Raw genomic sequence first — 27,302 nt, 5'->3', positions numbered from 1 at the left:
ACCCAGCCTGTTCTCCTTGCCCCCTGCACAGGATAGCTTGGACCATGTAGGTGCATGCACCTCTGCAGGCAGAGGCTGTGACAGCACTGCCCCTTTAAGGGCCAAGAGGGGACAAGAACACGTCACTCAGGAAGCAGGGCACAAGCCCAGTGACCTCATTGTGCCAGGGAATGTGCAGAAGCCTGGAAAACACCCCCTGCTTTGCCCAGCACTACCAGCTGCAAAACAGAGCATGCACTCTTATAGGAAGGTCTCAAAGTTAAGCCATCTCAAAGGTAGGTTTAAACAAACCTGTAAGAAGGTGGAGTCCTACCACTGCTCCTTTAGGCCCTGCCTGCAGTGCTTGCATCTCTGACAAGGACTGTTCTTACTGGCATAGCAACTGCTGCTCCCCCAGCTGAGGGAGGCAGCCTGGACTGCACCAGAGGTTATCTTACAGAGAGAGCCAAGCTGAGCTGTGCGTTCGCTTGCCTGGCCCCAAACAAGTAGCACAGGAAGCCCTGACGTGAGAGGCTGAGGCAACAGAGCCACACAGGCTTGCCTTGTACAGTTCAATTTAGAAGCAGTTAGTTACACAATGATTCTTTCTTAAAATTCATTTTAAGATAGGGCTTTTTTTCTTGCAAGAGAGAAAGATTTCACACTTCAAGCTTTTGGGTTCTTCTCTCACAGTGGTTCTCAACCAGAATGCCACTACCTTCAGAAAAATTATGGAGGGGTGCCTTGAGTCTAAAAGGGTTGAGAACCACTGCTGTATTTTACTTAGGCTCACTAACAGGTAGATCCTAATCTCAAGCCAAACAGATCAATTTCACACAAACTTATTTCACGCAAAATGCAAACAAGAAATGCTTCAAATTATAGACATTCAGATTTTCTTTAAACCTTTTTATTTAGAGATTTTTCTGGTAAGGAGATATACCATAGGAAAGCAATTTCACTGGCAGTGAGGTATGTATATACTCTACCAAAATACTCCTCTTGTTTTAACTGCTTTTAACTTTATTTACATATACAGAAAATATCAATGCATATCCTTGGCTTAACTACAGTATTAATTACCCTACATGAATAAAATGAAATGTTACTTGCATACAAAACTGATTCAGAGAGGAATCTGATTTACTGATTAAAAATTAAATCATGTTTGAAGACAGCCTAAATGAACAAACACAAATTTATCATGACCAAGACACCTGCACCATATTTTCCATCCTCACAGCACATTTATTTCAGTAACTCCGTAAGTAGGTCCTTAGCATGAGCATAGTGTTACACAGTTTCATACATATTAATCACATCCAAAACAAGTTCTAAAATTTAAATTGTAAACATTCTCTTCATATGTAGAAACATTTCAATTGGTGGTCAAATTTGCTAAAACGATATTTTGTTAAACAGAATTATAAATGAAAAGGTCTAGTCTAAACCGTGTAGTGAGCAATGCTTATTAGTACATTTCTACAGTGTTAAATAAAGTAGTAGAGGCAAACTGTTCTGTAAGCAAGTCAGACTTTCATAAAGAAACAAACGTGTTAACAAAAAGATGCTTCGCAATAAAGGAAGTTAGATTTGAATCTATGATACAGATGTAAGGGTAAATACCATCTTTGTTGACAAGTAGGAGGTAGCATAGATGCACCACTTTATTGTCAGTGAGAAATGCAACTGAAGTAAAGAATATTTCCTTACCACAAATAATTTCCAGTACTATGTACATATTTCTCTTAGAAATATTTGTTTAAACAAGTTTCCCTCCACTTTTTAGTACAAAAAAGCTTCATGTGATTTAAAAAAAAAAAACACTTACACACCTAGATAGAATAGTACTAATTGCCCTATTTGAATGAAACAGTCTTTTGAACTATGAAGTACATGATATTTAATGCCCTAAATTGAGTAAATTGTATTAGCAGTTCTTGGTATTATACAAAACACTACATACATACAAACAAAATATAATAATATCTTATTTTACTATGCAAGTCTTTTTGGAATAAACAGAGCCTTGATTCTGGTAACACTGCTGAGAACATGGTTTTGTTTTATTTTCATTTTTTTAATAAAATCTGTCTTTAAGTACCCATGTGCAACAATTTAAAAATGGCTGCTTTACATGTAATGGTTTTGTATTGATAAGTGAACACAGTAACTGACAAAAACATAGTAAACCTTAAAAACACATCTTTCACCCTATATAAAATATAAAGACTACTTACTGTAACTGTTAAGTACTCATTTTATTTTGATGTTACTGTAATTCACCTTCCCCATCTTTCCGGCTTCAGGATTTATAAACATAACTTAGTGTAGCAACTTTAAAAAAAAAAGACAAAGTATTTCAAATTTACACCCAATTCAAATTTAAAATGTTTGTTCTATGATGCTGCTTCTGCCATCAGTAAAGAAAATGAAGTTTCAGTAATTGAGGCAGGCTTTTTAAGTAGTGATGTGACTTCAACCATGCCAGCTCCAGTTCGTGGAAGATTTGCGTTGACAATGTGTCGCTGCAAGTGCTTTATCCAGTCTTCCTGAACAGACAAAGGTCCACGGAAGACCAGACCACAAAACCTGTGCAAATTAAAATAATTTCATTACAATATGTTAGCACTATTGAAGACATTATATGATAAGAATTAAAAAAAAACCAAAAAAACAAAAAAACACTTTAAGGTTAATATATTATTCTTTGATTATGCATTTCAGATTTTCTAAACACAAGATTAAAATTTATATTACAAGGTCTACCTATTCGTCTTGCCATAATTAACAATCTCTTCCCTTTAGCAGAGCTGGGTTTTTCCGGAGTAGGAAACACAACAAAAGTTTTTGTTTGAGAAGTGGAAGCCTAAAATCTGTTGAAAAATATAAGACTGTTTCAAAAATCTCTTGCTTTGTGTAACAAGTGGGCATCCCAGGGCCAATCTCAATTTATACCCACCCACTTGTTTCCAGCCAAACCACCTGCCTGTTTTGCCTGCCATGCCTCAATGTTCCAGATTATCAGATGTTAATCAGGCAGGAGGCTGCCCTTTACCTGCTGTGATGACAAGGGCCTCTGTACATGCTCAAACTTCCCTTTGATATGTCTCATACCTCACAGATGTTTCCTCCAGCTAGTTAGTACTGTGATCCAAGCTCTGGAGTCTCACATGCAACTTGCACTCCCCACTGGAGCTTGGGATCCCAGTGCCCTCACACTGGGTTCTCTATCTTGGCTCAGACCAGGCCTTATCATACTCTTATTATCAACAAGGCTCCCAGTCCCATCTCTGGGCCTACCAGCTCCTACACTAGGCTCTAGATCCCATCTTTGGGGGCCAAACTCCTTACCTGGGCCACAGTCCTCTCCCGGCTCCAAGCATTGACCTCAGGCTCCAAGCCCCATCCCTGGGCATCTAGCTACTCTCTCTCTGGGTCCCAGGCCCTCTTGCTATTGGCTCCAAGCCTCTCACGACATGGACTAGGGCTCCAAGCTCTGTCCCTCAGTGGAGTCTAACATCCGGATCCCCAATATGCTCCAGGCTCTCCTGCGAGACTGGGGCTGCCACAGGTTCCTCCACCTAGCCTGGGCCCTGCCTCGGTGCTTGCAGTGAACCTGGGTTCCCGTTTCAGATCACAACGCACTAGGGATGTGGGGGCTGGGGGTTTCAGGTGCCCCTACCCACCTTTCACTGGGGAGGTAACTGGCCCAGTATTTCTGGGGAGCTACCCCACCACAGGTAGCTCCACCAGGTCACCCTTCCCCAGCAGGGCACAGTTTCAGGTCATGCCCAGGAGCATGGGAACTCCTCCTTCCCCAGAGCTCCAGCCCTTACCTCCAAGTGGTGCTGACCTTCCGGCTCTTGGCAGCAGACTGCTGCCCTGCAGTTCAGGGACCCAGCCCTTATATACTCCAGCTGGGCCCTGCTCCCCAATCAGGCATCAGTGTCTGATTGGGATTACAACCAGCTGTAGGCTGCTGCCTGTGCCCCTATAGGTAACAGAGCACCCTTAGGTTAAAACTACTACTGAACTTGGGCAGCACTAAGCAAAACAAAGAAATACATCCTTTAACTTCAGTTATTTTTCGAGTTATTTTTCTATAAGCAGCCACAATTTATAACCTCTTTAAAATAAAAAAAGAAGAATGTGTCAAGTAACCAGTTGCAATTAACATGTATATACCTGCATCGGAGTATGTAAACTTCATCAGCACTATGAGGTAATGGCAGCATTTTTTTCTTGCTTCCAGATCTTGATCTTGACTTCTTTTGCTTACAGTCTAAAGCTGAGAAGAAACAAGAAAAATCTCCATAAATAAAATTGAAAAATTAAGTCAGTCTTAAAACTGAAGAGATAGTTAATAAACTTTCATTTATAGTAGTGCTGAAAAGCTATTTATTTCCCCTTACTATGCCATATTGAGTTGCAATCTAAATTCATAAAAGTTGTAACATGCATCAAGCTCTAAAGATTATTTAAAATGCAGGTAACTTTTTTTTTTTTTTAATTTAAGATTTTATAGATGAAAACAAGCAATATCAGCCAGGTCATAACTGATCTTAAAAATTAAGTTTTATTACCAGCCAGCACTAGTAACTTAGGGCATTTATATACATACTTTTCTGTCCCAAGATGCACTGGAGATCCGCCGCTTTGGAGCAGACTCAATTAATCGAGTTTGCTCTGCACATGACCTGAGGTGAACTGCACTGTGCTGCATGTAGTTGTATAAGCAGCAAAATGCATAGCAGTATGCAGAAAACAGTGGCAGTTTGCTTTTGAACTACAGCACCTCCAAGATGGTGTTTTAGTTCAAAAGTGTGCCACTGCCCATTTTCTCAGAGCTGATGTGCATTTCGCCACTTACACAACTGGAAGCATTGCAGCACTAGGCACTTTTCAAAGCGCCTGGTGCTGCACCGCTTAGATATGTAAGAATGCCCTTATTGTAGAATGATATGGAATTACTTAATGATAGTTTGAAATTCCTTTTCATTCTTAACATCATCTCAGACACAGAATCATTATTCATTACTGTAGTTCAAACTATGTTGTAAAAATACACATGCATTCAATCAAGTTACATTTTTCAAACTAACATCAGTGAGACTTTCCATCTGCAAGGGATACTTGTGTACATCTGTTACATCATCACGAATGCCTGGCTCACTTGTTCTCATCATAAAAGTGTCAAATGGGAGGAAAAAAGGTTTGGTCCTGTCCTGTCTCTATGGAATTCTGAGATGAAGCTTCCTTAACACTCCTGTCTATTTGAATGCTAAAAGAAATCATAAGAAAACATTATTATCCCATTGCAAAAGGTCTGTAGATATCAGGACAATGCAGTGATGCAAGGTTGCATGTTGAATCATTTTCTTACCAGCTGTTTGAACTATGTATGTAACCATGTAGCACGTAGTTTCAATTTAGATTAAGAACATCTGGACCCTCTTGGGGAGAAGGAATAAAAGTCTACAAAGAATCATTGCAGGGAAAATTCTCAGAACAAACCAAGTTGGGAAGACACTTTAAACTGAGGTTTACATTATAATCACAACACAATCTTCTAGTATAGCCAGGAAGAGCACATTTGAATTGTTCAGAGAAGGGTGGGAACTCTCTCTATACCCCTACTGCAAAGCAAGAACACTGACACTAAAAGCACAGAAATCCCAAAGTAACAGAAGTACTATCAGCATCTAATTCTTGCAGTCTCTCTCTTTTACAAGTCAAGTTTGCTTCATCACACCATAGGAAAATGTCACAAAGACAACTAACTACTCTCAGCAATCTAACAAAAACTCCTCTGCTTAAGATTTCACACCAGTTGTGAAAACCTCAAGCACAAGACTGCAGCTTTGTATTTTTCTTCTACAAAAGTTGAACATTCAGAAAGACCCTGTCCTACCCCACAAAGTTCTGTTGGAATAGCAGTGCTGGCTACATGCATGCAAAGACAAGGCTTGTAGCCAGCACAGCTCTGAGAGCAAAACCCTTAATCAAGATGCAACTGTTGTTAGAAAGTAATTTGGTGGCAGAAAAACTCCTGCTAGCAGAGACTGCATCCGTACCACAGCTTTGCTACCCTGGTTAAGGTAGCAGCAACCCCATAGCACAGACAAAGCTAAACACAGGCTCTTTCTAGACATACACATCTTCTGAACCCGGGTCTCAGCTCAGTAATCTAAACTAAAAACTCAGGGATGTGACAGCACCAATCCTAAATGCCTCCCAGTAGAAAGAAAGTGAAAAATTCTGTACTTCCAATTCTCTCTCATTAGAGCTTCAGAGCCCTGCTGTTCAGAGGAGGACACAGAAACAAGTTCCTGACTGAGGTGGAGGAATACCTTCAAATAATCATATTGCTGTGAAAAAATGAGTGAGAGGAAGGAATAAAACGACAGCTGCAAACTGGCTGGAAACAATAATGAGGGAAGTTACTGAAAAAGTGAGGAGAAAAGTTGAGGGGAGCAGAGAATTAAAATGAAGACACCAGAAGCGTACAAAAGCAGTGTGAAAGTGATTCACAGAAGGCTTGAAGGAATTCTAACTACTAGGGGATGGGACGCCAGAGCATGCTCTTTGTTGGCACTACGTGAATAGATGTTTGGACAGAAAAGTCAGTAAGGACGTTTAAATCCTCTTGGAAAAAGTGAAAACGTGTTCTAGGTAGCAGGAAGTGTCCTTAAATGCTTTGCGTCCAATCACAGTTTCTAGTTTCTACAATAAAGAATTATACATCTCTCAGGTTTTAGAAAAGCACAAGTTTCACAGGAGAAGCAGCCATTAAATCAATGGGTTAACATTTCATACACCACACTATTGGTACCAGCCTCTCCAGAGAACAGCCTTCTGGAGAGAGGAGACCAAGTACTGAAGCCTAGGAACTAATGTGTCTGTAGAGAACTTGTAGCCTAACCTTTGGCCCAGCTGACCAAGGTGGAAATGATCACAATAGCTTTGCCCCTCTGAACCTTGTAGACTGCCACATGAAAGGGAGCTCTTGTTGGAACCAAAAGGAAAAGTAGGGAGCCACTAAAACTACAATGTATCCATGTAAACTGTTTCCAGTCACTTAGCAGCTGCAAAACTAACTACAAAATATCAGCATTGAAGAAATGGATTTTTACAGAGGTTCAAGAAACAAAGAGGGAAAGAAAAAAAACATATGGTCTCATTCATCTACTAGACGGACCAATTATAAAAAACTTAAGACTGAAAATAGTCTTGATGCAAGATGTAAAGGAAGGATATCTGATCACCACCGATACATGGTCCTTCTCAGAGACTGGAACTAAGACTGGAACACTGGATCAGTTCAGCAAGAGACGGACAGAAAACAACTAACAGACAGCAATGCAAATGTTAAAACTGGCAACAAGTTGGAGGAGACATTTCCTACCCCTATTTTCAGTAAGTACACTTGGTTTTTTTTAAGGCATAAACACAGCATAAACATGCTCAAGTCCCAGCCAGTGAATCCAAAAGGAGAGAATAAAAGTTTTGATAAAGTTTGACTAGAGAACGAATCATCATCAGTGACTGCAAAACTTACTTGGATTTAATCATTTAAGCACTCAATATTAGTAAATTCACTTAAGAGTCTTGTGCACACATTCACACACTGTTCTGGGTCTTGTACTATACAATGCAATAACACAAAAAAGGAACCCAGCAAAGAAAAAAGGCGACTTCAAGCCTTACTGTTAGGTAGAAATCAAACCTATGTTATTAAATAAGATTTTGGGATCACAGCGCTGATTGGGTGGTTTTACTTCGGTTTACCTTTAGTTCCTAGCAGTTTCCACATAAATTACTGCCCCCCACAAACAGCAAGCTGGTAAGCCCTCTCAGGAGAGTGGCCTAAAATGCTGTATCCTTGTAATAGTCAAGGTAGTTCCTTTAAGATTAGGATTAGGCAATTTGTCAGAGAGTGGTAAGAAAGCTTGCACTGCCATTACCTGTTATGCCTATTTTGTGGCTAGGGAGATGTAATCTATAGAAGCTGACATGATCTTTCTTAGGCACCCAATTCTCTATAAAAGTCTCTCTGAAATGCACCTCTTCCTTTCAAAGAAAGCCCCTGTTGTGGAACTTGCAGCTGCTTGAAGATGTGTCTACTCTAACTAGACCCACCATTTCATCAACACCTCTGATTCCACATGCCAGAAGGCAGAGAACAACCAATTTTAAAACCAGAAGAAGATAATTAAATATTTGAAAATATCATTTTAAGGAGCTGAAGTTCCATTAAAAATATATATTTTTAACAGAATGTGTTAGGTAGGAGCATAGAGACAGTTTAGCAAGAAACACCACAACAGATGCAGGTGGAAGACTAAAATATATACCCAATATGAATGGGGAACATAAAATTGGTGGGAAACTCATTATGAGCTCTGTTACAGGTCTTTTTATCCAGTGATGTTGAATGTATGACTTTAGGACTTCACTAAATCGGAGGTGCTCTCTTCAACAGCACAAAACAAAGACTCTAACTGGGACTTCACTACTTTTCTTAAATAAGTTTTCCTAATGAAATATTAATATTAAAACCACACTACAATTGAACAGTCACATCTTACCCATCTGTTATTTCTCTGCTTACTTGATAATTTGCCAAAATGCAGTCATTCGTAATGTCTTTCCCAGTCATTACTGAAAATTAGTATGGTTCAAATGTACATCAAGATATTGTTACCTACAGTAATCTGTACACCAAAGAATTTTATTTCATATTCCTGACAATAATACATTTGCTCATTTTTCGCTGGCTGATCAATTATAAACATCACAACCGCAAAATAAAGACATTCCAGACGGTATCTCTTGCTCATCCTCTTTGCTTGAAGGGAGCACAAGCAGGCACTGCTGTACTTCACAAGAGCAGCAGCAGAAAAAAAAACAAATGGATACTCATCTGTAGGAGCAGAACAAAAGAATTAAAACAGTGATGATTCCTAGCCAGTAACAGACAGGGATAAGAAGACTTAAGTCAGGGGAGAAAAAGTAGAAGGGCAAAGAGAAGGTTGGGGAGACAGAAGGAGAACCTTGGCGTACAAGACCTTAGAAGAGGAAAAACAGGAGAACGATGTACTTTGAAGACGCTGGAGAAGTCTGTCTACCATTCTTTGACTGCCAGGAGGAACAAAGCTGTCATCTGCAAGACTCCAGGAGCTGACTGTAATCTTCCAGACTTTTTTCAAAAATAGGTAGGAGAAAGGAACCTGGCATCTTCTACAGGTGAAGGACTCCAACAATTTCCAGGTTGTGTAAATATGTATTTTACAGCTTGAAAAACTGTACAAATCGGACAACTGTACATACAAACAGACCTAGCCAGTCATTTGTGACTATGGCTATAAAGCAATGCAGACATAATGGGTAGCCATCCTGGCAAATTAGATCTGTAATTCTACAGTTAATTTTCAAGGGCCAAGAGCCTAGCAAGTTCCAATCTTGCTTGGAGACTGGGCCTTTTACTCATTCCTTGAGCACTGGCAACTGTTTCTCTACATTCAGCATTTTAAATTTGAAAGAATAGTGTCTGCAATAGACTATTTTCTACAGGACAAGATTAAATTAAATATCCTGAAATATATAAGAAAGCAGAATCTTCTAGTGTAAGTCCTATTATAACATGAATACTGAAAATATACAGTCAAGTAGTGGGGAAAAAAAATGAAACTTCCCCAAGATGGGTACATGAGGTAATGCAGTCCTGGGAAAGCTGCCTGCACAAATTATTGTATTTCTTTTCTTGAAAAGCAAAGTATATATAGTTCCTAAAGAACCTGTCTTATCACATAGGAACTAGAGTTCATGTTTGAATAAATTTAGGTAATTAAAGCAAGGACCCAGGACACAGTTTCAGCTAGTAATTTATTTCACTGTAGTAATATTTATTTTTAAAAGTGCAAAGTTGTAAAAAAGTAACCTCAAAGCTTTATGAAAGCTGGAAAAATCTCTAACAAAATCAACACATCCAATTAATTGCAGACAATGCTCATCTCAAACTTTGTTTTTACACTGAGCCCCGTCTCTTTAACAGCATAAGCTGGCTTCTTGCACTGCAACAAGAACAGAGTGCTCTAGTCAGGTCCTCTATTGCTAAGTGCATCCTACAAATGCACACCAGTACAGTACCTTTACTGTACACTGTAAAGCATCAAATGAAAGCTATATTTAGCTCCCTTAAGCTTTTTTAGTCAACTGACATATATAGGTCTATTTCTTAGTCTTTAGATTAATTTAATCTTCATAGAACTATGAAGATTAAAGTAAAACTACATTCTATTTACATGGTCTTCTAATACAATTAAACTCTCTACACTGCTGGTATCAACCTATGGTCTGTGTCAAATTTAAAGGTACTTAAGTTCTTCATAATCAGATTTGTACTCTATAGATCATAAGAGTTTTAGGTTTTACAAAATTACTTTTCTAACTCCAGAAGCAAGAAAAACTTTCAAGTGTAAATAATGGAAAACTCAGCTATTTTGGTGAAGTTTGCCAACAGCTTAAAATATGTCTACAAAATACGAGCTGCCCACAATCTCAGTATGTATTATATCCAGTTTCTACACAGTGCTGCTCAACAATAAAGTCGCAAAGCACTTTGGAAATCAGTCAATTTCCTCTATTTTATAGAAGGGAAAGAACTGAGGCATACAAAGGTGAAGTGAATCTCAGATCACCCACAAATCTCTAAATCCCAATCTCCTGCTGTTCCCTAAGCCTGCAGTTCCCAAACCCTGACAGACTGAGTACCACCAATTTGAAATGATACAGCCTTAAATACCAGCAGCAATTTTTTCATGCACACAGCTAACAGACCATGTATTAAAGCAACATAAAACAATGTTTTATGGTTACTGAATGTTTTAATCAGTTATGGTAGCCATATCGAACAATTTAAATTGGAAAAAAGATTGTAAACCAGAGGTAGGAAACGTTTTTGGCTAGAATACCAAAAAAACCACAATGTATACCCTGTCAGGTGCCGGACTGTGGGCACATCAGAAAAACAAAACTGGGTACACGGCAGGACGCACTGCGTATTAATATAGTTACTAATCATAAATGTTGTTTTTTTTTAAACAGTAAATAACAGGTTTTATAAAAATTCTAAACCTGGTGACAATAAATAAAGCTTCATACACTACCTTTACTCTTGTGTATTCTTTTTTAAATGTGTTGTGATGGGGGGGAGGAGGGAGACGAGAGGCAAGACAGAGGAGGGGGAGAGAGAGAGGGAGGGAGGGCGGTGCTGCAGGCAGGACAGCCCTGCCAGGCTCTTGGGAAGGCAGCAGCCAGAGGAGAGGGGGGGCTGCCCCAGGGTTCTGGGGACTCAGGCCGCAGTGGGGATGCTCAGCAGCACCAGAGGTGGGGCCTGGCCTGGGCCGTGCAGCTCCGCAGGGTTGGGGTGCAGCCGTCCAGCCCACGGGAACGCCGCCTAGCTGGGGCAAGACGCAAGGCTTGGGTGTGCTCCCTGCTTGGCCTGTGCACACCAAGTGCAGCATGAGCAGTGAAGAATCCCCCGAGCTGCAGCAGGGACTCCCTGGGCAGAATGCCATGTCCTGCTACCACCAGGCAGGCAGAGGCACTTGGCCAGCACACAGTATAAGGCAGCGGTAGCGGGTGGGGAGGGGCTGTGCACACTCCACAGCAGGCATGGGCAGCATATGCCCCCATGCCTGCCCCAGAGTGAGTACAGCAGCAGAAGGGCCCCCACACCCTGCTGCCTCTGGAGGTCCCCACCTCCCATGCAGGTCCAGAGGAAGTGCCATGTGGTGCAGAGCCCCGCACACAGATCTGGGGAACACATGCCCCCCCATACCTGCCCTGGGGTGCACACAGAAGGGGGAGTCCCCCCTGCATTCCTGGAAAGGCTCAGGCTGCCTTTGTGCTGGTCCTGTCACAGGGATGGGGCAAGCCGGCCTGAGGGGAGAAAACCCCCGAGAAACAGAAGGCTGCTGCTGCCCTCTGCACAGTGCTACAGCTGCGTCCGGAGCTGCATGGCACACCACGTGCCTGTCACTGCCGAGCAGGCAGAAAATGCAGTGCAGCCAGCACACAGCAGACACATGGCATCACGCAAGGCTCCCAGGCCAATTGCCATCACAGAGGCAGCCCACCTCTGCCCCATACACAGAACCAGGGGGCGTGCCCCCCATCCCTGCCCCAGGGTGTGCACAATGGTGAGAAGCCCCCCCCCCCATGCCCCTGGATGAGCTGCCCAGGCTCTGACCATTGCACCACCCATCCCAGGGCCCATTCACCCCAGTCCCTGCTTCTGCTCCCCTACCTCCTTCACCATGGAGGCCTTAATCTGCTCCCCCTTTCCCCCCAGCACTTACCTAGTGGGTTCTGTGTTTCTGGCCATGTACAGCAGGCTACTGCTGGCTCAGTGTGTGCAGCCCCTCCCCGCAGCCTTCTGTGTACCACTTAACATGTACCACAGTTTGGGAACCACTGTCCTAAGCTACTGTGCATCCCCAGTTAAGATGTTTAGATGTTAAATCTAACATCATTGTAAAAGCTGTATTTTCTAATAATTTAGGTGTGCAACTGTGCACACTTTTGTAATGACAACTGTCTCTACAAGCTGAATAACCATAGATAAGCCAAAGGTAAAAAAATAAAATAAAAAGCACAACCCAACCAGCCCTATAAACCAGAGGTGGGCAATTATTTTGGCTTGAGGGCCACTTAATGAGTTTTGGTGAGTTGTCAAGGGCTGCATGGGTAGCCCCACCCCTTGACAGTTGCTTCACCCCCTGGTTGCCATATTGGGACTGGAAGTCCCCAATCCCTGACCTTTGCCACAGGAAATCCCTCCGCTTGCCACCTGGAAATACTCCTTTTGGAAGGGGAGGGTTGCCATCTTGGAACCAGAAAAAACAAAGAAATCACACACAAGAAGTCAAACACCTACTATAACATATTTTAATTTTATCAGAAAAAATATGTGTCATGATTTGTGTTTGAGTAGTGTATATAGAGGGAATTGCATAATAAGCCAAAAATAAAGTCTTACTCTTGTATATTGTGTGTGGGGAGAGTGGGGTACGGTGAAGTGTGTAGGGGGGTATGCGTGTGTATGGCAGGGTGTGGGGAAGTATGGCAGAGGTTTGAGAGGGTGTGGCTGTGTGCATGTTGAGGGGCATGGGGGGATATATATGTGGGGAGGTTGTGGGAGCAAGGTGTGGGTATGTAAGGGAGAATGGGGGAGTGTATGGGGACTCCTCACACACTCCTGCACCTTATGTGCAGCCCCTGCTGCCAGCAGCAGCATGCAGGGACACTTGGGGTGCTCAAGCCCTGTAGAGGCAGTGGCGCGTGGCTCCAGCCAGCGCTGTGCATGGGGGTGAGGAGCGCAACCTGCCCAGCCCACCTCTATTATGGGGGCTCTGCACAGCACATGTGCAGCTCCCACACTTGTGCAGCATCAGGGGAAGCCCCGCACTGGAGCCGGCTGCCTTCCCTGCTGTGCAGATCCCAGGACTCTGCTGGGACTGAAGGGAGCCCCCATCTGCTGCTTCCACATGAACTCCTGGGACCTGCACAGCAGAGAGTGACAAAGGCAGCCAGTGCGGGGCATCCCTCAGTGCTGCACAAGTGCAGGAGCTTCACACACGCTGCGTAGAGCCCCCACAATAGAGACAGACTAGGCATGCTGAGCTCTTCGCCCCATGTATAGCCCTGGTTGGTGCTACATGCCTGCGCAGGGCACAAGTGCCTCAAGCACCCCTGCCTGCTCCTTCTGCTGGCTGCGGTGGCTATGCACTATGTGGGGGAGTGTGTGGGGTGCTCCCACAGCCTCCCCCCAACTGTCCCTCACACCCACATTTTGCCCAGCCAAGCTCTGCGGTTCTGCTACTACCTTGGCCATGGGCTCCACGCTGCTGCCAGCCCCAGGGCCAGGCCCACACAAATCGCTGCCCCCTCCCAGTTGCAGCTTCCCCTTTAGCCCCTGCCCCTTCCCTACCAGGGAAACCAAGCAGGTCCCCTGGGGCAGCTGCAGTAGCAGCTCCACTAGAAGCTGCTACTGGCTGGGCTGGGCCCTTCCTCACACAAGAGTGGGAACAATGCACAATAAAATATGTTAGAGGGAGGGGAGGGGAATGGTTTGTCTACATGGACAGAGGGCTGGGTGGGGTGCAATTCTTTTGGTGGGGCCTGCAAGTCATATTTTGCCCACCCCTGCTATATAAACACAACTCTAATACAAACTGTGGCAATAAAATGCCTCCATCTTTTCTCCACTGAATGATTCTGAAAGCAGTAAATGTAACAAGTACTACATAAGAGCCATATATTTCTATAAAATAAATGTATACTGATGGGTAGAAAATGATTTTTAAAGACTTCCTTTTAGGAACTGGCTTGTAAGCAGAATAAATATTGCATTATAACAATGGCCCAGGGGCATGGCAAAGGTTAACTGGTTTCTAAAAGTCTATTTGTGACAAAGTTTCACATTCTCAGCCTTCAAGGCAGACACTGCATCTGAAGCCAGCAGACAGGCAGGCTGGAAAATTGAAAACATGTCCTGAAAACTCATAGCAAGACATAAGGAACCTGCAGAATTGGCACTGGGTCACAGTGACCAGCTGCAAAGCCCCTGGGATTTTTGGTTTTGGTGAAATGACCAAAATAGGAGGCTGGGGATCCCTAATTAAGACACCAGTGAATGACCAAATTAAGATGTATGCGTATGATAATGTCTGAGAACCAAAGGGATATGCTGGCAGGATGGAAAGTGGACAGAATGATGACCACAGGGAAACCAAATCAACAGTACCCAGAAATGGAGTCATCAGGACAGAAAGAACACAAAAGGAGGGATTTTTAGAGCAGGAGGGGGGGGGATCCTGATGGCATGGGCAGAGGGCACACCACCAGTCTGTCTTGTCCACCCCAGAGGAGTTGGGCATTGCCCCTCAACCCCCAAGACTGCTGATATCTGACAAGCAGGCAAAGAACCACAGGGTGATGCTCACATACTGGCCAGGCTTACTGCCCTGTGAAAATCCTAGAACTGGTAGGTAAGTAGGGTTGGGGCAGGGGAGGAGGGTTGTTTACCTTTCCTGCATTACTCTTATCTGCTATCGCTGCATATCAATAAAATTTGCCTATTATCAAATGGAAAAAAGTTATGGTTGGTCTGAGGATTTGGATCTGCCTAAAACAAGATAGCGGGACTGGGTCGTAAATCCAGTGCCAACATATACCACCTGCAGACTTTGTCCAAACTTTCTGCTGTTAATAAGAGATTCATTTTTAAATCCTATGACCCTGCCTTCATGGACCCAGTCTGCAAACCTTAATTAAAAGTTTTTGGCTCTCCTCACAGAAAAAGTTTGACACCAGTGTTCTACAAATCTGAAAATAAATTAATATAAACCACTATAGTATATTGTGTATATCTATGGATAAATATGTGGGGGCACTGCCTCTTATCAGTTAGTATACAGACTTTCTATATTTGTTTTTCTGTGTAGTGATAACCCAATGCCTTTCCTATTACCTATTAGGTATGCATATTCTAGGCTTTTCATCTATTTTCCTCAGTCCTATCCCTTTGTCTCCCTACCTTTCACACTCCTTTTTCCCCACTACAGCCTACAACAAGTCCCACTGACTTCTGTAATGCTCTGTGCAAGTACTAGAATTCACGTACAGACAACCATCTGCAGGATCAGAGCTTTACATCTTGTTCCAAATCATAATACAAAATATTCAAGGGACTCTATCCAGCATGAGATCTAGCTATTTTAATATAGATACATTAAAAGTAGCCTCAGATACAACACATGATCTGAGCCTGCAAGAGGCCAAGCTCATCCCATAGGCCCACAACCAAACAATTCTGGCTCTGTGAACCACTGGGAAACTAACTACATAATATACTCTTAGCTGTATAAGCAATAAAATCACTCTCGTCTATTTCAACTCTACTACTCTAAGGGTGGCATCTAATGATGGACAGGTAAAAATTACCTGTCCAAATACTTTAAATTGTCCTGTCCCTTTAATAAAGGGTCAGTAGCTACATTTGGGGTATGAATGAAAGTTGCACAGCTTACAGCTTTTTTTACATACCTGGAATGCTAAATTCAAGAGTCAGTAGGAATGAAAACCAGACATGAAAAATGGACAAACAGCAACAGCTATATGCTTACGGGTTGCTGAAATTCAACTTTTGTGCATCAGAGAAAGCTTCAAAACTATTTTTTGGATTAACATGATTTTGTCCAGTCTGATGAGGAAAATGCATCATAGACAGACTTGCTTTTTACATCTGTAACAAAACATACCTGTCCCAGTCAAAAGTCCAGCACTCTTCTTTCGTGCATAAGCGCGTAAGTGGTTGGACAGGCTAACAGCACTTGTAAACGTCGTATTGCAATGCACACACGTTCTAAGCTTCACAGGCATACCTATCATTCAAAAGAAAACTATAATCCAGTTCTCTCTTCAAAAAATGAAATTCTCAAAGCGTTGTAAAAAGTTTTCTGTAATAAAGATGGTTTAAAATATATTCACTGCATTGATGCAATTGTTTAGTATATTAGAAAGATCTAAGTTAACCACTATTTACTTCTCTACATACTGTTTAGAGCCAAACCATGTTAATTTCAGAAAGAAAAAGAGGGGGGCAACTTGAAACCCCCCACAAGCTTCTCTGGATTTAACACCTATTATCACTTTCCTCCTGATCTCCACATTATGCAGATGATTTCCTAACCCCAAAATACAATCCTGTGATTTGAATAGCACAATTCTGTTGAGAAGTTTCAAAGCCTGCAACATTCCCAATAAGGAGAATTAAAAAAGTCTAGTTGACAAAGTGGTAATTAAAGTGTTTTACCCATGAGACTGTAAAAGGCTCAATACTAAATTAGGCTGCTGATGAAGGCTGGGAGAAAAGGTGGTAAAACACACCACTGAACAGCTGTTAGACAAAACATTTTATTCAGTGCATTTTATGTTCATTACTTTGGATGCGCAATCAATAATGAAAGTTAATGATTTGAAGTTTTTTGCTAAAATCTTTGTGCTAAATAAATGATCAACAAAGTAACATCTTAGTTATCGCAGGAAAGAAAACATAGTGAAACAATACTAAACTCCTCACTTACCAAAGAAACCATTATAATTGTTTCTCCCTCAATGTTACTATAACACCACAAAGTGTTTTCTTTCACTTTCTCAAAAATACATTAATCTTGGTCAATGCAGTCAACTATTATTTTTTTATTTTCTATATGCTACGAGACTGTTTAATAATTAGTTGGGGAAGCTTCTATTTGCAGGATGAAAAGAATTCTATTACCCAGCAGCCCACAGAAAAAATAGTTTGCAGAAAAGTGACAGAAGAATGCCTGGTTCAAAAACAATGTTTAAATGGAAACTACATTAAAGTTAAGTGGAATAACAATTTTTGCTTAGGAAACAACCTAAGAGATTTTCTTATTAAATCAATGGTTATAGGAGGTTAGTTGTCAAATTCTACTACCTTAGATCACAAGTAATTCAGGGGCCTCATTTAAAATTGTTAGTATTATGCAAGCATAGGCTCATTATTACTTGATTTTGCAATACAGCCAAATAGGTGGCACCTAACATTCACTAGTAAAATATTAAACACAAAGCAATACACTATGTCAGGTTTGGAAAACTGTCTACTCTGGTTTTCTAAATAGAGTAAACCTGCCAAATATACACTTCCTTGTCAGGCAACCTCCCCTTCTTTAAGGGACAACCAAAAATACCCACAAGCATTGAATACAATTCTGTTCCACCTTTATAAGGCGATTTTGGAAAGCAACCTTTGTTAAGGAACTGACTGACAGACCTCACTTGAGTGGTAAAGACAACTTCTATTGCAAAAGCAAGATGTTTTTCATAAAGATAAGAATACAGGTGAACAACTATTAAGCACTGCACTGCCAGATTTACTTTCTTCACTAGATAACATCAAGAGAACCAGCAAAACAAAAATGTTGATCCTGTACGCCAATATAAAGGATATTGCAGTACTATAAGGTGGTGTCCAAACTAGGAGCAGAAACATGCTAACTTTATATACACATAAGTGTTATCAAAGGATGCTAGAAGAGTTTCCCTGACAGTGGAAACAGATAGTGTGCGACAGCTGCATAAAGAACATTTTTCGAAGCTGTGCTAAGGAGCATCTAAAAAGCAGTCTTAAAATTGCAGAATTGTTTTGTCAGCACAATTCTCAGGGAAAAAAAATCTGTCCACAACAAGTCAGGAATTGTGTGTTAGAACCCTGCAGGCAACAACTGTATTCAGAGCTCTAACTAGCACAGTTCTTCTCCCAGGTTAGACAGGACCGAAGAGAACAGCAGTTTCTCACACCAGCCACAGTTCTATAACAGACATGCATTTATTTACAAAGAAAGAGTATGTTTGCCTAATATGTTGGTATTATTCAATAACAGTTCGTCATTTTGAAATACCATGCCATTGTAATACCGACAAATAGTCCTGTCAGTTTGGATAAATGCTGATTTTACATGAACTAATGTTTGGAAAAATCTAATGTTTGCATTCAGCTATTTCAACTGATTTTGGGGGGAGTAATATATTTTGCAAACCAAATGTGCTTTGGTTTTAATTTTTTGCTCATTTTTATGGCCCCTTTTTAATTTATGCACCTACCTAAATGCAGGAGAAGAATTATATTCCATGAGAGAGGTCTCAGTACTGATGAATGCTAATATTAGGAAGGTTACTCAAGAAAAGCTCATTGTACTATTTCCTCATTTAATACTTGGCAAAATAAGGAAAAAGGTTGAATATGGGTCTACGAAAATAGTCTACACTGGCAAACATTCTAATAAATAAAAAACTCTTCCGAAGTGTTTTTAGCCAGAAACGTCCTCTTACCTGACTGCATAGTCAAGTCCATTTTTTGTGGTTGATACATCAATGGACCGTCTTCATTTAATGGAAGAACACATTTCTGAACAAACCTCTTTCTTGCAGTTTGATTATGAATCTTTTGCGGAGAAATCTCAGGATTCCTTTCTTCTCCTAACCTTTTATTTTTCAGAAGTTCTATCAGTGTAAGTGACTGATTTTTTTTTTCATCATGCAGTACTGTTTTTGTTTCATCACATTCATTTAGGAAATTCAGCCCTTCTTCCTCTGATGCAGACACTGATATATCTTCAGTCTTTAGGCCATTACGGTATGCTTCAAGAGGTATAACATTTTGAGATAAAAAGTCATCATTTGATGCAAGTTTCTGAGCGACAAATGGTCTGGGAATAATACGGCGACTGTTCAATGCCTTTAGGATTTTTTCATATTTCTCTTCATTTTGCATCATCTCATTTAGAACACAGATAGGAGACTTGTGCGCATCCCACTTGGTTTTGCCAAGCCTTTTCAGGTGTCCTCGCACGTGATTAGACAATCCAATTTTAGTATCAAACCAACCTCCACAGAGCTGGCACGTGTGTTCAGAAGAAGTTTCAGATTTCTCAATAGCTAAAAAGGAAAATAATTATTTATATTTTTTTCAACCATTTTGCTCTACATAACTATGGTAAAATTTTAATACCAAGTATAAGAAAAATGTTTTCAGAAAGATTTATTTTTATATTCAAAAGACAATTTAATCCCCCTTCATTGCACACCCAAACTAAGAAACCGTACCTTTTCTAACTCGTTTAACAGGAGTTCCTGTTCCAGTTCTTTTGAAATGCTGCATTTTGTCACTTGTTGCTATCTGCTCTGGTGAAACAACATGACGGGCTTCATAGCTTAATCCAGCTCTGTGAAGATGTCCACGGACATGATTAGACAATCCAACACCTGTTTCAAATGTTGCTGGACAGTACGGGCAAGACTTCTTCTCAAGTGACAAATCAGTCCAATGAAAAACCGAATTATGCTTTGGCAATGTCGTTCCTACATTTTCTAAGTTCTGAGGATCGTGTAAATCATGTAGGAAGTTACTACCCTCAGCATCTTCATAATACTCAAAATAAAAGCCATCATTCTGCTCATAACTAAGAGAAGATTTATCACCAGCTTCACGATCCTCCATTTTACCTTTGAATATGGGGAATAGGTTTACATGCTCCTGATTAATATCAGTGTAAGACTCATCCTCCACAGACTGTGTAGTGTAATCACATAATTCAACATTATCCCATGAACTTTCATCCTCCGTTTCATAGCTGTCTTTTTTTTCAGCAGAGTTAAGTTTCTGTAAAACAACAACAGTCATTTTATGCAGAAAATCTGGATAGCAATCCAAATCCTCTCCTGTAACAGAGCCTTCCCTCTTGGATTCTTTAACCACTCTTTTTATAGCTACATGCCTACGATCTTTATAGCCTTCTGACCTTTTGGAATCAAACTTATGACAATCCTTGATAAAACTATTATTATGGAAACTATTTGTTGAATATAAACATAAAGAACTGACAGAGCTGGACTCTTCCTTTTTAAAATGTAAAGGATAAGAGTCACTAGATTTTTTAATCATTCTGTTGTTTTCATATTTGTGTCTACGGAAATAATTACCACTTGCTTTGACACTAGCTTTCTGCTTTGCTCTTTGATGAAAATATTTAGATTTTTGGTCAACGCTATTTCTAATAAAAATAGCCTTGTTGGTAGAATTTAGATTGCACACACTTACAGCTGATTGTGAAACGCTTTTCCGAGCCTTCTGTATCCTGTGGGGCCTCTTGTGAAGTTTTGCGAAGTTACTGGATTGTGAAGTTGAGCCAAATGATCTCTTTACATCTTGTTTTAAAACAGAGTTCTTTGGAAATGTAGACGATTGTTTGATCAACTGTTTAGTTCTGCTACCAAAATCTAAAGGTTCTTCAATTACACTACTTTTCCTTTTTTCTAATTTAAGATGGCTCCCAAAAGGATCAATGCATGAAGCTGGATGCAAGTATTCCATATGTTTTTTTAAAATGCTTCTGGCAGACGTAACAAATGGACACATCTTGCACATATACGTAGATGACTTTTTTGATGACCCTAGATATGGGTCTTTCATTGAAGTCTTTTTCTGTGTTTTCCTCTGGGATATATCACTACTGATGATTGAACACTTCACTACCGCTCCATGAGCAATACCTCTATGGCATTCCAACTCATTTTCTGTCACAGCCATGAAGTTGCACTCCTCACAACAGTAGTATCGTTTATCTTTTTCATGGGTTTTAGCATGCTGCACAAATGTTTTGGGACAATTAGTACCAAATACACACTGAGGACACTGTAAACGTGCACTTCTACCCTCATCCTGGAGTTCTTTCAACTCACGGATTTCTTCCATCAATTTTTGCCTTCTTTCTTGGTGAATTATCATATGTTTAAGAAGTGAATTACGATCTCGAAAGGTCCGTCCACATTCCCTGCATGCATAGGGCCTTGGGACATTGAGATGACGGAAATGACTATTTCCGTCTAAATGATACATCATATGCCTATGCAGGTGTTTCTTCTCCCTAAAATTCACATTGCACTTTGTACAGGGATAAAACGATGGTTCATCAGTACTTAAAGTGGATGGTGATTCTGAATCACTCTGTTCACATTTGTTTTTTAAATTATTAGAAAGAAAAGTGCTAGTGTGAACAGGAGAAGTATCTTCTGCACATTTATTAGTGGGACTATAAATCAATTGTTGGATAGCATCCACAGCTTCCAACTCCTCATCTGTTGATTCAGGCTTCACTTTTGTCAATGCATATTTCTGTGGTTCTATTACTTGTAGTTCTTCATTCTGCTCTAAAAAATCAACATTTAGTAATTTTGATTTACTGGGAACATAATTTGAATCACTAAAACAGTCCTCAGTATACCGTGTTATTTTGCTAACATCCATCTTTCTTTTTCTTTTTTTCTCTAGACCTACTTTACAGTGAACAGGAGACTTCTCTATTGTTTCTTCATTTGTCATAAGAAATTGTATGAACTCTTTCTGAGGATCCCAGTTGGGATCACTTCCCGATCTGAAACTACCTGTACCTGAGGAAACACCTGTTAACGTATTGACACAATCATCTTTTACTAGTAAACTTTTGCCATCTTCACACACTTCTACTTCACCTATTAAAGTGCTATCTACACTATTTCCTACAGATTTCTGCGTATCACAACCAACTGAAGCAGAGGTAGGTAGATTTTTAATGGAATGAGTCAGGTTCTTCGCATGTGCTACATCAGGTAACAAAAATAAAACTTGGTGCTGACTTGACTTCTGTGTTGTACTCTTTGCAGGCAGCTGAAGGTCGTGAACCACTGTCAAAGTTGAGCACGAATCTGTATGATGACCCATAGGTTGCCCAGTGGTTAATGAAGCACCGCCTTTATTCATAATAGAAGTCTTAGTTAAGGTGGAGTGTGAAACTGGTCCATTAACTGCAGTTCCTTTCGGCAAGATAAAGTTTTCACTAGAAACAGTAGGAGCACCAGTATGTATAAATAGAGAAGTCTGGCCTCCGCTTAAGGCTTTTTCAGATCTGTCCCTTGATAGCTCTTCAGGCAGAGTCAATGTATCATTATTCTGAAATGACGTTTCGCTCTCTTGTGATTTAGGAATGCCACCCTTTTCCTCAGAGATGAAGTTGTCATCATCTAGGAATTCTTCTTTAGCACCAGTAATTTCAGTATTTGTATTTGAATCATCCATATTGCTGATCTGTCCATTAAGTACGTTTACACTAAAACACAAAAAATATAGCAGTTAGACATTCATAGAAATAATGGATAATGGTGGTTTTTAATTTGATTCACTATCTCTAGTAGTTTGTCATTATGATTAGAGGTTTACAGCTATAATCTGAACAGTTATTTTGAATTTCTTAAAAACAATTGTTATCATTTAAGATATTCAAAGCAGACTGTTTCCACGTTTACTTTGAAAAAACAGATAAAGTTAATATATAAACCTTAACATTCATATATGATTGATCATGTAAGTACTTAACTTTAAAACCTGAATATTAAACTCAGCCTCTATACCTCGAGATATAGTGTGTTGTACAACAAGGTATAAAGTTACAGGTATAATGTGTTACCCTAAGGCAGGGATGGGCAAAGTCTGGTCCATGGGCTGGATCCGGGCAGCAGTGGACTCCAGTTCCCAGCAGCCCTTGCCTGCATAGCTAGGGCTGGTCTCCATGGAGACCCCAGCCACAGCTGCCCTGTGATAGTGCAAGGCTGAGGCCCTCATGGAGACCGGCCCCAGCTGTGCTGGCAATGCATGGGGCAGGACAGGGGGCTGTTCCAGAGCCCTAGGATCTTGCAGCAGGGGCATCCTGGTCCGGGGCCAGGGCAGAACCACAATCTGCAGCCTGCACGCTTGGGGCAAGAGTGTGCAGGCAGCAGATCATGACTCTGCTCCTGCTCAGGACCACACTGTCACCCATCGATGCAAGGAGCCAGGGTTTTGTCGCAATCCACTACCTGCACATCCCTCCCCAGAGTGTGCAAGCTGCAGATCACAGCTGTGCACCAGCTGCTTGCAGCAGTGACAGTGTGGTCCCAAGCAGGGGCAGCACCGTGATCTGCTGCCTGTGTACCCCGGCCCTGAGTGGCGTGCTGCAGTTCTGCTCTGGCCCTGGACCAAGCCGCCCCTGCCACAAGATCCCAGGGTTCTGGAGCAGTGCCCCGCCCTGCCCTGCCAGCGTGGCTGGGGCCAGTTTCAATGGCAACCCCAGCCTTGTGCTATATCACAGTGCAGCTGCGGCTGGGGTCTCCATGGAGACCAGCCCCAGCTGTATGGGCAGGGGCTGCTGCGAAATGGAGTCTGGCTGCCAGCCAGATCCACCATTTTGCCCACCTTTGCCCTAAGGGGAAGAAATACAAGATGATGACCTTCTTTGAAATTCTTGACTCAAAGTTTTCGGCCTAATCTAGTAGCCTTAATGTTTCATTATTCTCCTTTCCTTTTTTTAATATCCTACCATTGGTATTTGTTCATTAGGGGAAAAAAAAAGTATAAACAGACTTCAGCAGTTTCAAACCAACCGAGTTTAGGGTCCCAGACTACAAACAACTGTGTGTGCGCTTAACTTTACTACCAGGAATATGGCCCACTAATTGCAATGGGATTACTCACAGCAGTAGATAAGGAAAGAGTCCAACTTCCCATCTCCATGTCTTGGGTTACCCCTTTAATTACATTTTTTTTTTTAAATGTACCATGCCCCCCTCTAATGATCAGATCTTAAACAGCCCATTTTTTAACCAAGCAAGCGAGGACATTTGAAAGCAACTTTTAGAAGAATTTGGGGGTAGGGATGAATTTATATAGTACCTTAATTCTGATATAGCATGGAGAGTTGCATGCAGCTAGTAAGTCTGTTGTGGTGGAAGAGGAGGGAATGGGTGTAGGGGTGGCAGATCAAGACTCCCACTGTGAGGGAGGGAGTGGGGCTGGGACAGGTACTGCCTAGCCAGGGTGTGGGATGGAGCTGTAGCTCATCTGGGGGTGGGGGGTGGAGGAATGTGTGCCCCCAGATCTGTGAGGGGCAGGGCAGTTGCTGCTGTGGGCTGGGGCCAGGACCATGCCAGGCTCTTCCTGGCAGAGGTTGGGCTGGGCACGGGGCAGGCAGTGGTGGCAGCACTAGGAGGGGCTACAGGGGGGCTGCAGCCAGCCCAAAATTCACCGTAGTTCCCCCCTAATCCCCTTCCCAGTGCCACTGCTGCCCACCCCAAGTACGGTGCAGCCCAGCCTCTGCCAGGAAGAGCCTGGTGCAGCCCCAGCCCTAGCTTGCAGTGGCAACTACCCCGCCCCACACAGATACTGGGGCACATGCTGCCCCCCACCCCCTCATGCCCTCCCAGGGTGCGTGGCACAGCTTTGTCCCATGCCCCGCCCCGCCCCACCCCACCTGTGCAGCACCTACCCCAGCCTCTGCCCCAGACCCAGCCCTACTCCCTCCCTCACCACAGGAGCCTTGATCTGCCCGCCCCCCCACACCCCTCTCCTCCCCTTCCACAACAGATTTATCAGATGCACACAGAGCCCCAACCTGCCAGGCTGTGCTCCTCACTGCCTGCCTACATGGTGTGCTAAGGCTGTACATGTGCATGGGCCATTTATCAGCCATATCAGGCAGATTGCCGATGCAGCCAATTTTCTTTGTATCTATGCCAATCCAATATCGGACAGACATATTGATGCACTTCTATTTAGGTCATATCACAGTAACCATAAAAAGCAGGCCTCTGTACTAGAATCAGTTACTGAATTCAAAGATGTCTTGTAAGAAAAAGGAAGAAGAGAAATTGCTTCTGCCCTTTATTTCTCTCTTAGGACATATGGTGGCCTGAAAGACCACATTAATGGCTTTGGCCCTCAGAGCTACGGCAGCTGCCAGTCATCTTACCACAAAATATCTCACTTGCATTTTGGATCCAAAGCGTGAAGCCCTGTCAGATGGCTTGCGGGGCAGCCCGCAGGCTGGAAATTTAATGGTGGGACAAACAGTGGCTGCCGTGGTTCTGGGAGCTGCAATAATTAGCACCATCCCCGCTTGCTCCACCACCAAAATTTCCAGGTGACAAGTGACCACAAACCAGGTCTGGCCCAGAGGCCCTGCACTCCAGATCCAAACCATGAACCAGCCATGCACCACTCAGCTGTGGGCCAGATAAGTTTTTTTCCTCTCTTCTTGGGTTGTCAAAGTAAAACCATTTAAAAAGAGAGAGAAAAAGAGTTAATTAGGGGTTATCTACATCGGGAAGTTAAATGTGAAGTAAAACCAGGGCACAAGTTCACAGTGTGTGAATTACTTCATGCTAAGCCCTGCTGAAGTCACTTATAAGTCAGATCCAAACTACCCAAGTGGTACTAACGGGTGCCTATACATGCTTGGGGGTGGATGTGGGAGGGCATTTTAATTAGAGTGCATCCTGCAGAGCCACTCTAATTTAAACTCCACAGTGTCACGTGTACTAAGCCCCTGTGTTTTTAAAAATGACTGTGGGATATTTTAACTAAACCTCATTCAATGAGTTTTAGTTACCATACCCCAGCGGCCATTTTTAAACCTGCTAGGTCTTATACATGCGATACTGCAGCAATGCTAGAGTGTTCCAATTAGAATATGGACCAGACTCAACTCAAGGCTGCTCCAACACATTCCAATTAGAATGCATCAAAGCATATGTATAGGCACCCAAGAGGTCTAATGCAATCCTATTCCCTCCTGTTAAAGTCCCTAAAAAGTAGACAGCACAAAGTGAATGGTGTGAAGGAAGAGGTGTAATTTGTGACTGAAATGAAGTTATGTTATATATGAGGGACTGAAGCAGAATGGAATAAGATCACATTTTGACTCTTAAATGTTGAATAAGCAGCATTGGACCTGACCTTTAGTGTTTTAACAGTGTACCTGTACAAGAGGTTCTTACTGTGTTTACACACTGGAACAAGTTACTTTGAACTTGATACACATTAAAGGCTTGTCTGCAGATGCAAGTCAGTGCACAATAAGCTAAGGTGTGAATTTACAGCACTCAACTGCTCTGCATTAAGTCCCACTTAACAGACATTCTTAGTGGGTAGATTGTTTTTGCACAGAGAAGTTACTGCTCAGTTGGCTTGGATGTTAACTTACACCAGAGTTTCTCAGCCACTGGTGAGACACAAAGGTCATGTAGGTGGGACTTCAACTCATTTGAAAATTTCCATTAATGATTAATATAATACTAAAATGCATATAAACATAAAAATACACTTCTTGGAAAAAGTGGGATTTTCTTTTTATCATGGTGGGACCAGGATTTTTTGAGAAAATGGTTGGTGGGATGCAAGGTACTAAAGTTTGAGAACCACTGGCTTACAGCATTCTAGCTACTCAGCTCTAATTCTACACGTATAATACCCTTAGAGCACAGTAAGCAAAAGTGGATTAAACTCCCTTTTAGTATGCACTGAGAGCATACATGTGGGACTCGGGTAAGGAAGCAAGTGCACTGTAAAATGCACCACCAAGCACTAGTTTCCTTAGACAAATACACTCAGGAGTCATTGCAGAGCAAATACTGTGGGTTTGTGGCACACCAACTTACCCCTCCCCCTCAAATGATACATACCCAGAAAGAGACACCAGTCACGTTTGAGCTTTAAATTTTAACCTAAATTTAGTAATTAACATTCTGAATAAAACACCTGCTAAAGAGTCATTATCTACACTACTTCTAATAAGATGTTAGAACTCACAGTGAACATCCATGGCTCTTCCCAATGGTCCTTCACTAAAAACAAGGAAAGCCACACTTGACATCCTTGTTAC

The 27,302-nt window shown here is 41.9% G+C and overlaps 1 protein-coding gene across 3 annotated transcripts; it reads right to left on the bottom strand.

The window, feature by feature from the left end:
• Nucleotides 1-878: 878 nt before the first annotated feature.
• On the bottom strand, nucleotides 879-27,302 carry ZNF644 (zinc finger protein 644). 3 transcript variants are annotated; one of them, XM_019531131.1, is made up of 7 exons: nucleotides 27,230-27,302; nucleotides 20,675-22,718; nucleotides 19,681-20,236; nucleotides 18,907-19,512; nucleotides 16,308-16,430; nucleotides 4,168-4,270; nucleotides 879-2,571 (listed from the first exon to the last, which is right to left on the bottom strand). In XM_019531131.1, exons 2-7 carry the CDS (start codon nucleotides 22,685-22,687, stop codon nucleotides 2,379-2,381), a joined length of 3,594 nt encoding a protein of 1,197 aa, XP_019386676.1. In that variant the 5' UTR covers nucleotides 22,688-22,718; nucleotides 27,230-27,302; the 3' UTR covers nucleotides 879-2,378. The 3 variants fall into 3 exon arrangements, with proteins under 3 accessions (XP_019386676.1, XP_019386677.1, XP_019386678.1); XM_019531132.1 differs by lacking the exon at nucleotides 16,308-16,430; XM_019531133.1 differs by lacking the exons at nucleotides 879-2,571; nucleotides 4,168-4,270 and having other exon boundaries at nucleotides 16,420-16,505.

Source organism: Crocodylus porosus, unplaced genomic scaffold (assembly GCF_001723895.1).
Source record: "Crocodylus porosus isolate Cpor-Errol unplaced genomic scaffold, CroPor_comp1, whole genome shotgun sequence".
NCBI lineage: Eukaryota > Metazoa > Chordata > Crocodylia > Crocodylidae > Crocodylus > Crocodylus porosus.
This window is presented reverse-complemented; position numbering and strand designations above follow the sequence as displayed.

Bases quoted from the DNA above. Each gene is read 5' to 3' on its own strand.
- ZNF644 (XM_019531131.1), bottom strand. From the start codon at position 22,687: ATGGATGATTCAAATACAAATACTGAAATTACTGGTGCTAAAGAAGAA. The intron at 16,431-18,906 runs GTAAGAGGACGT...TTTGAATGATAG, and splicing joins GGACTTGACTATGCAGTCAG to GTATGCCTGTGAAGCTTAGA. The intron at 4,271-16,307 runs GTATGTTTTGTT...GTTTCTTCTCAG, and splicing joins TGGACTTTTGACTGGGACAG to CTTTAGACTGTAAGCAAAAG.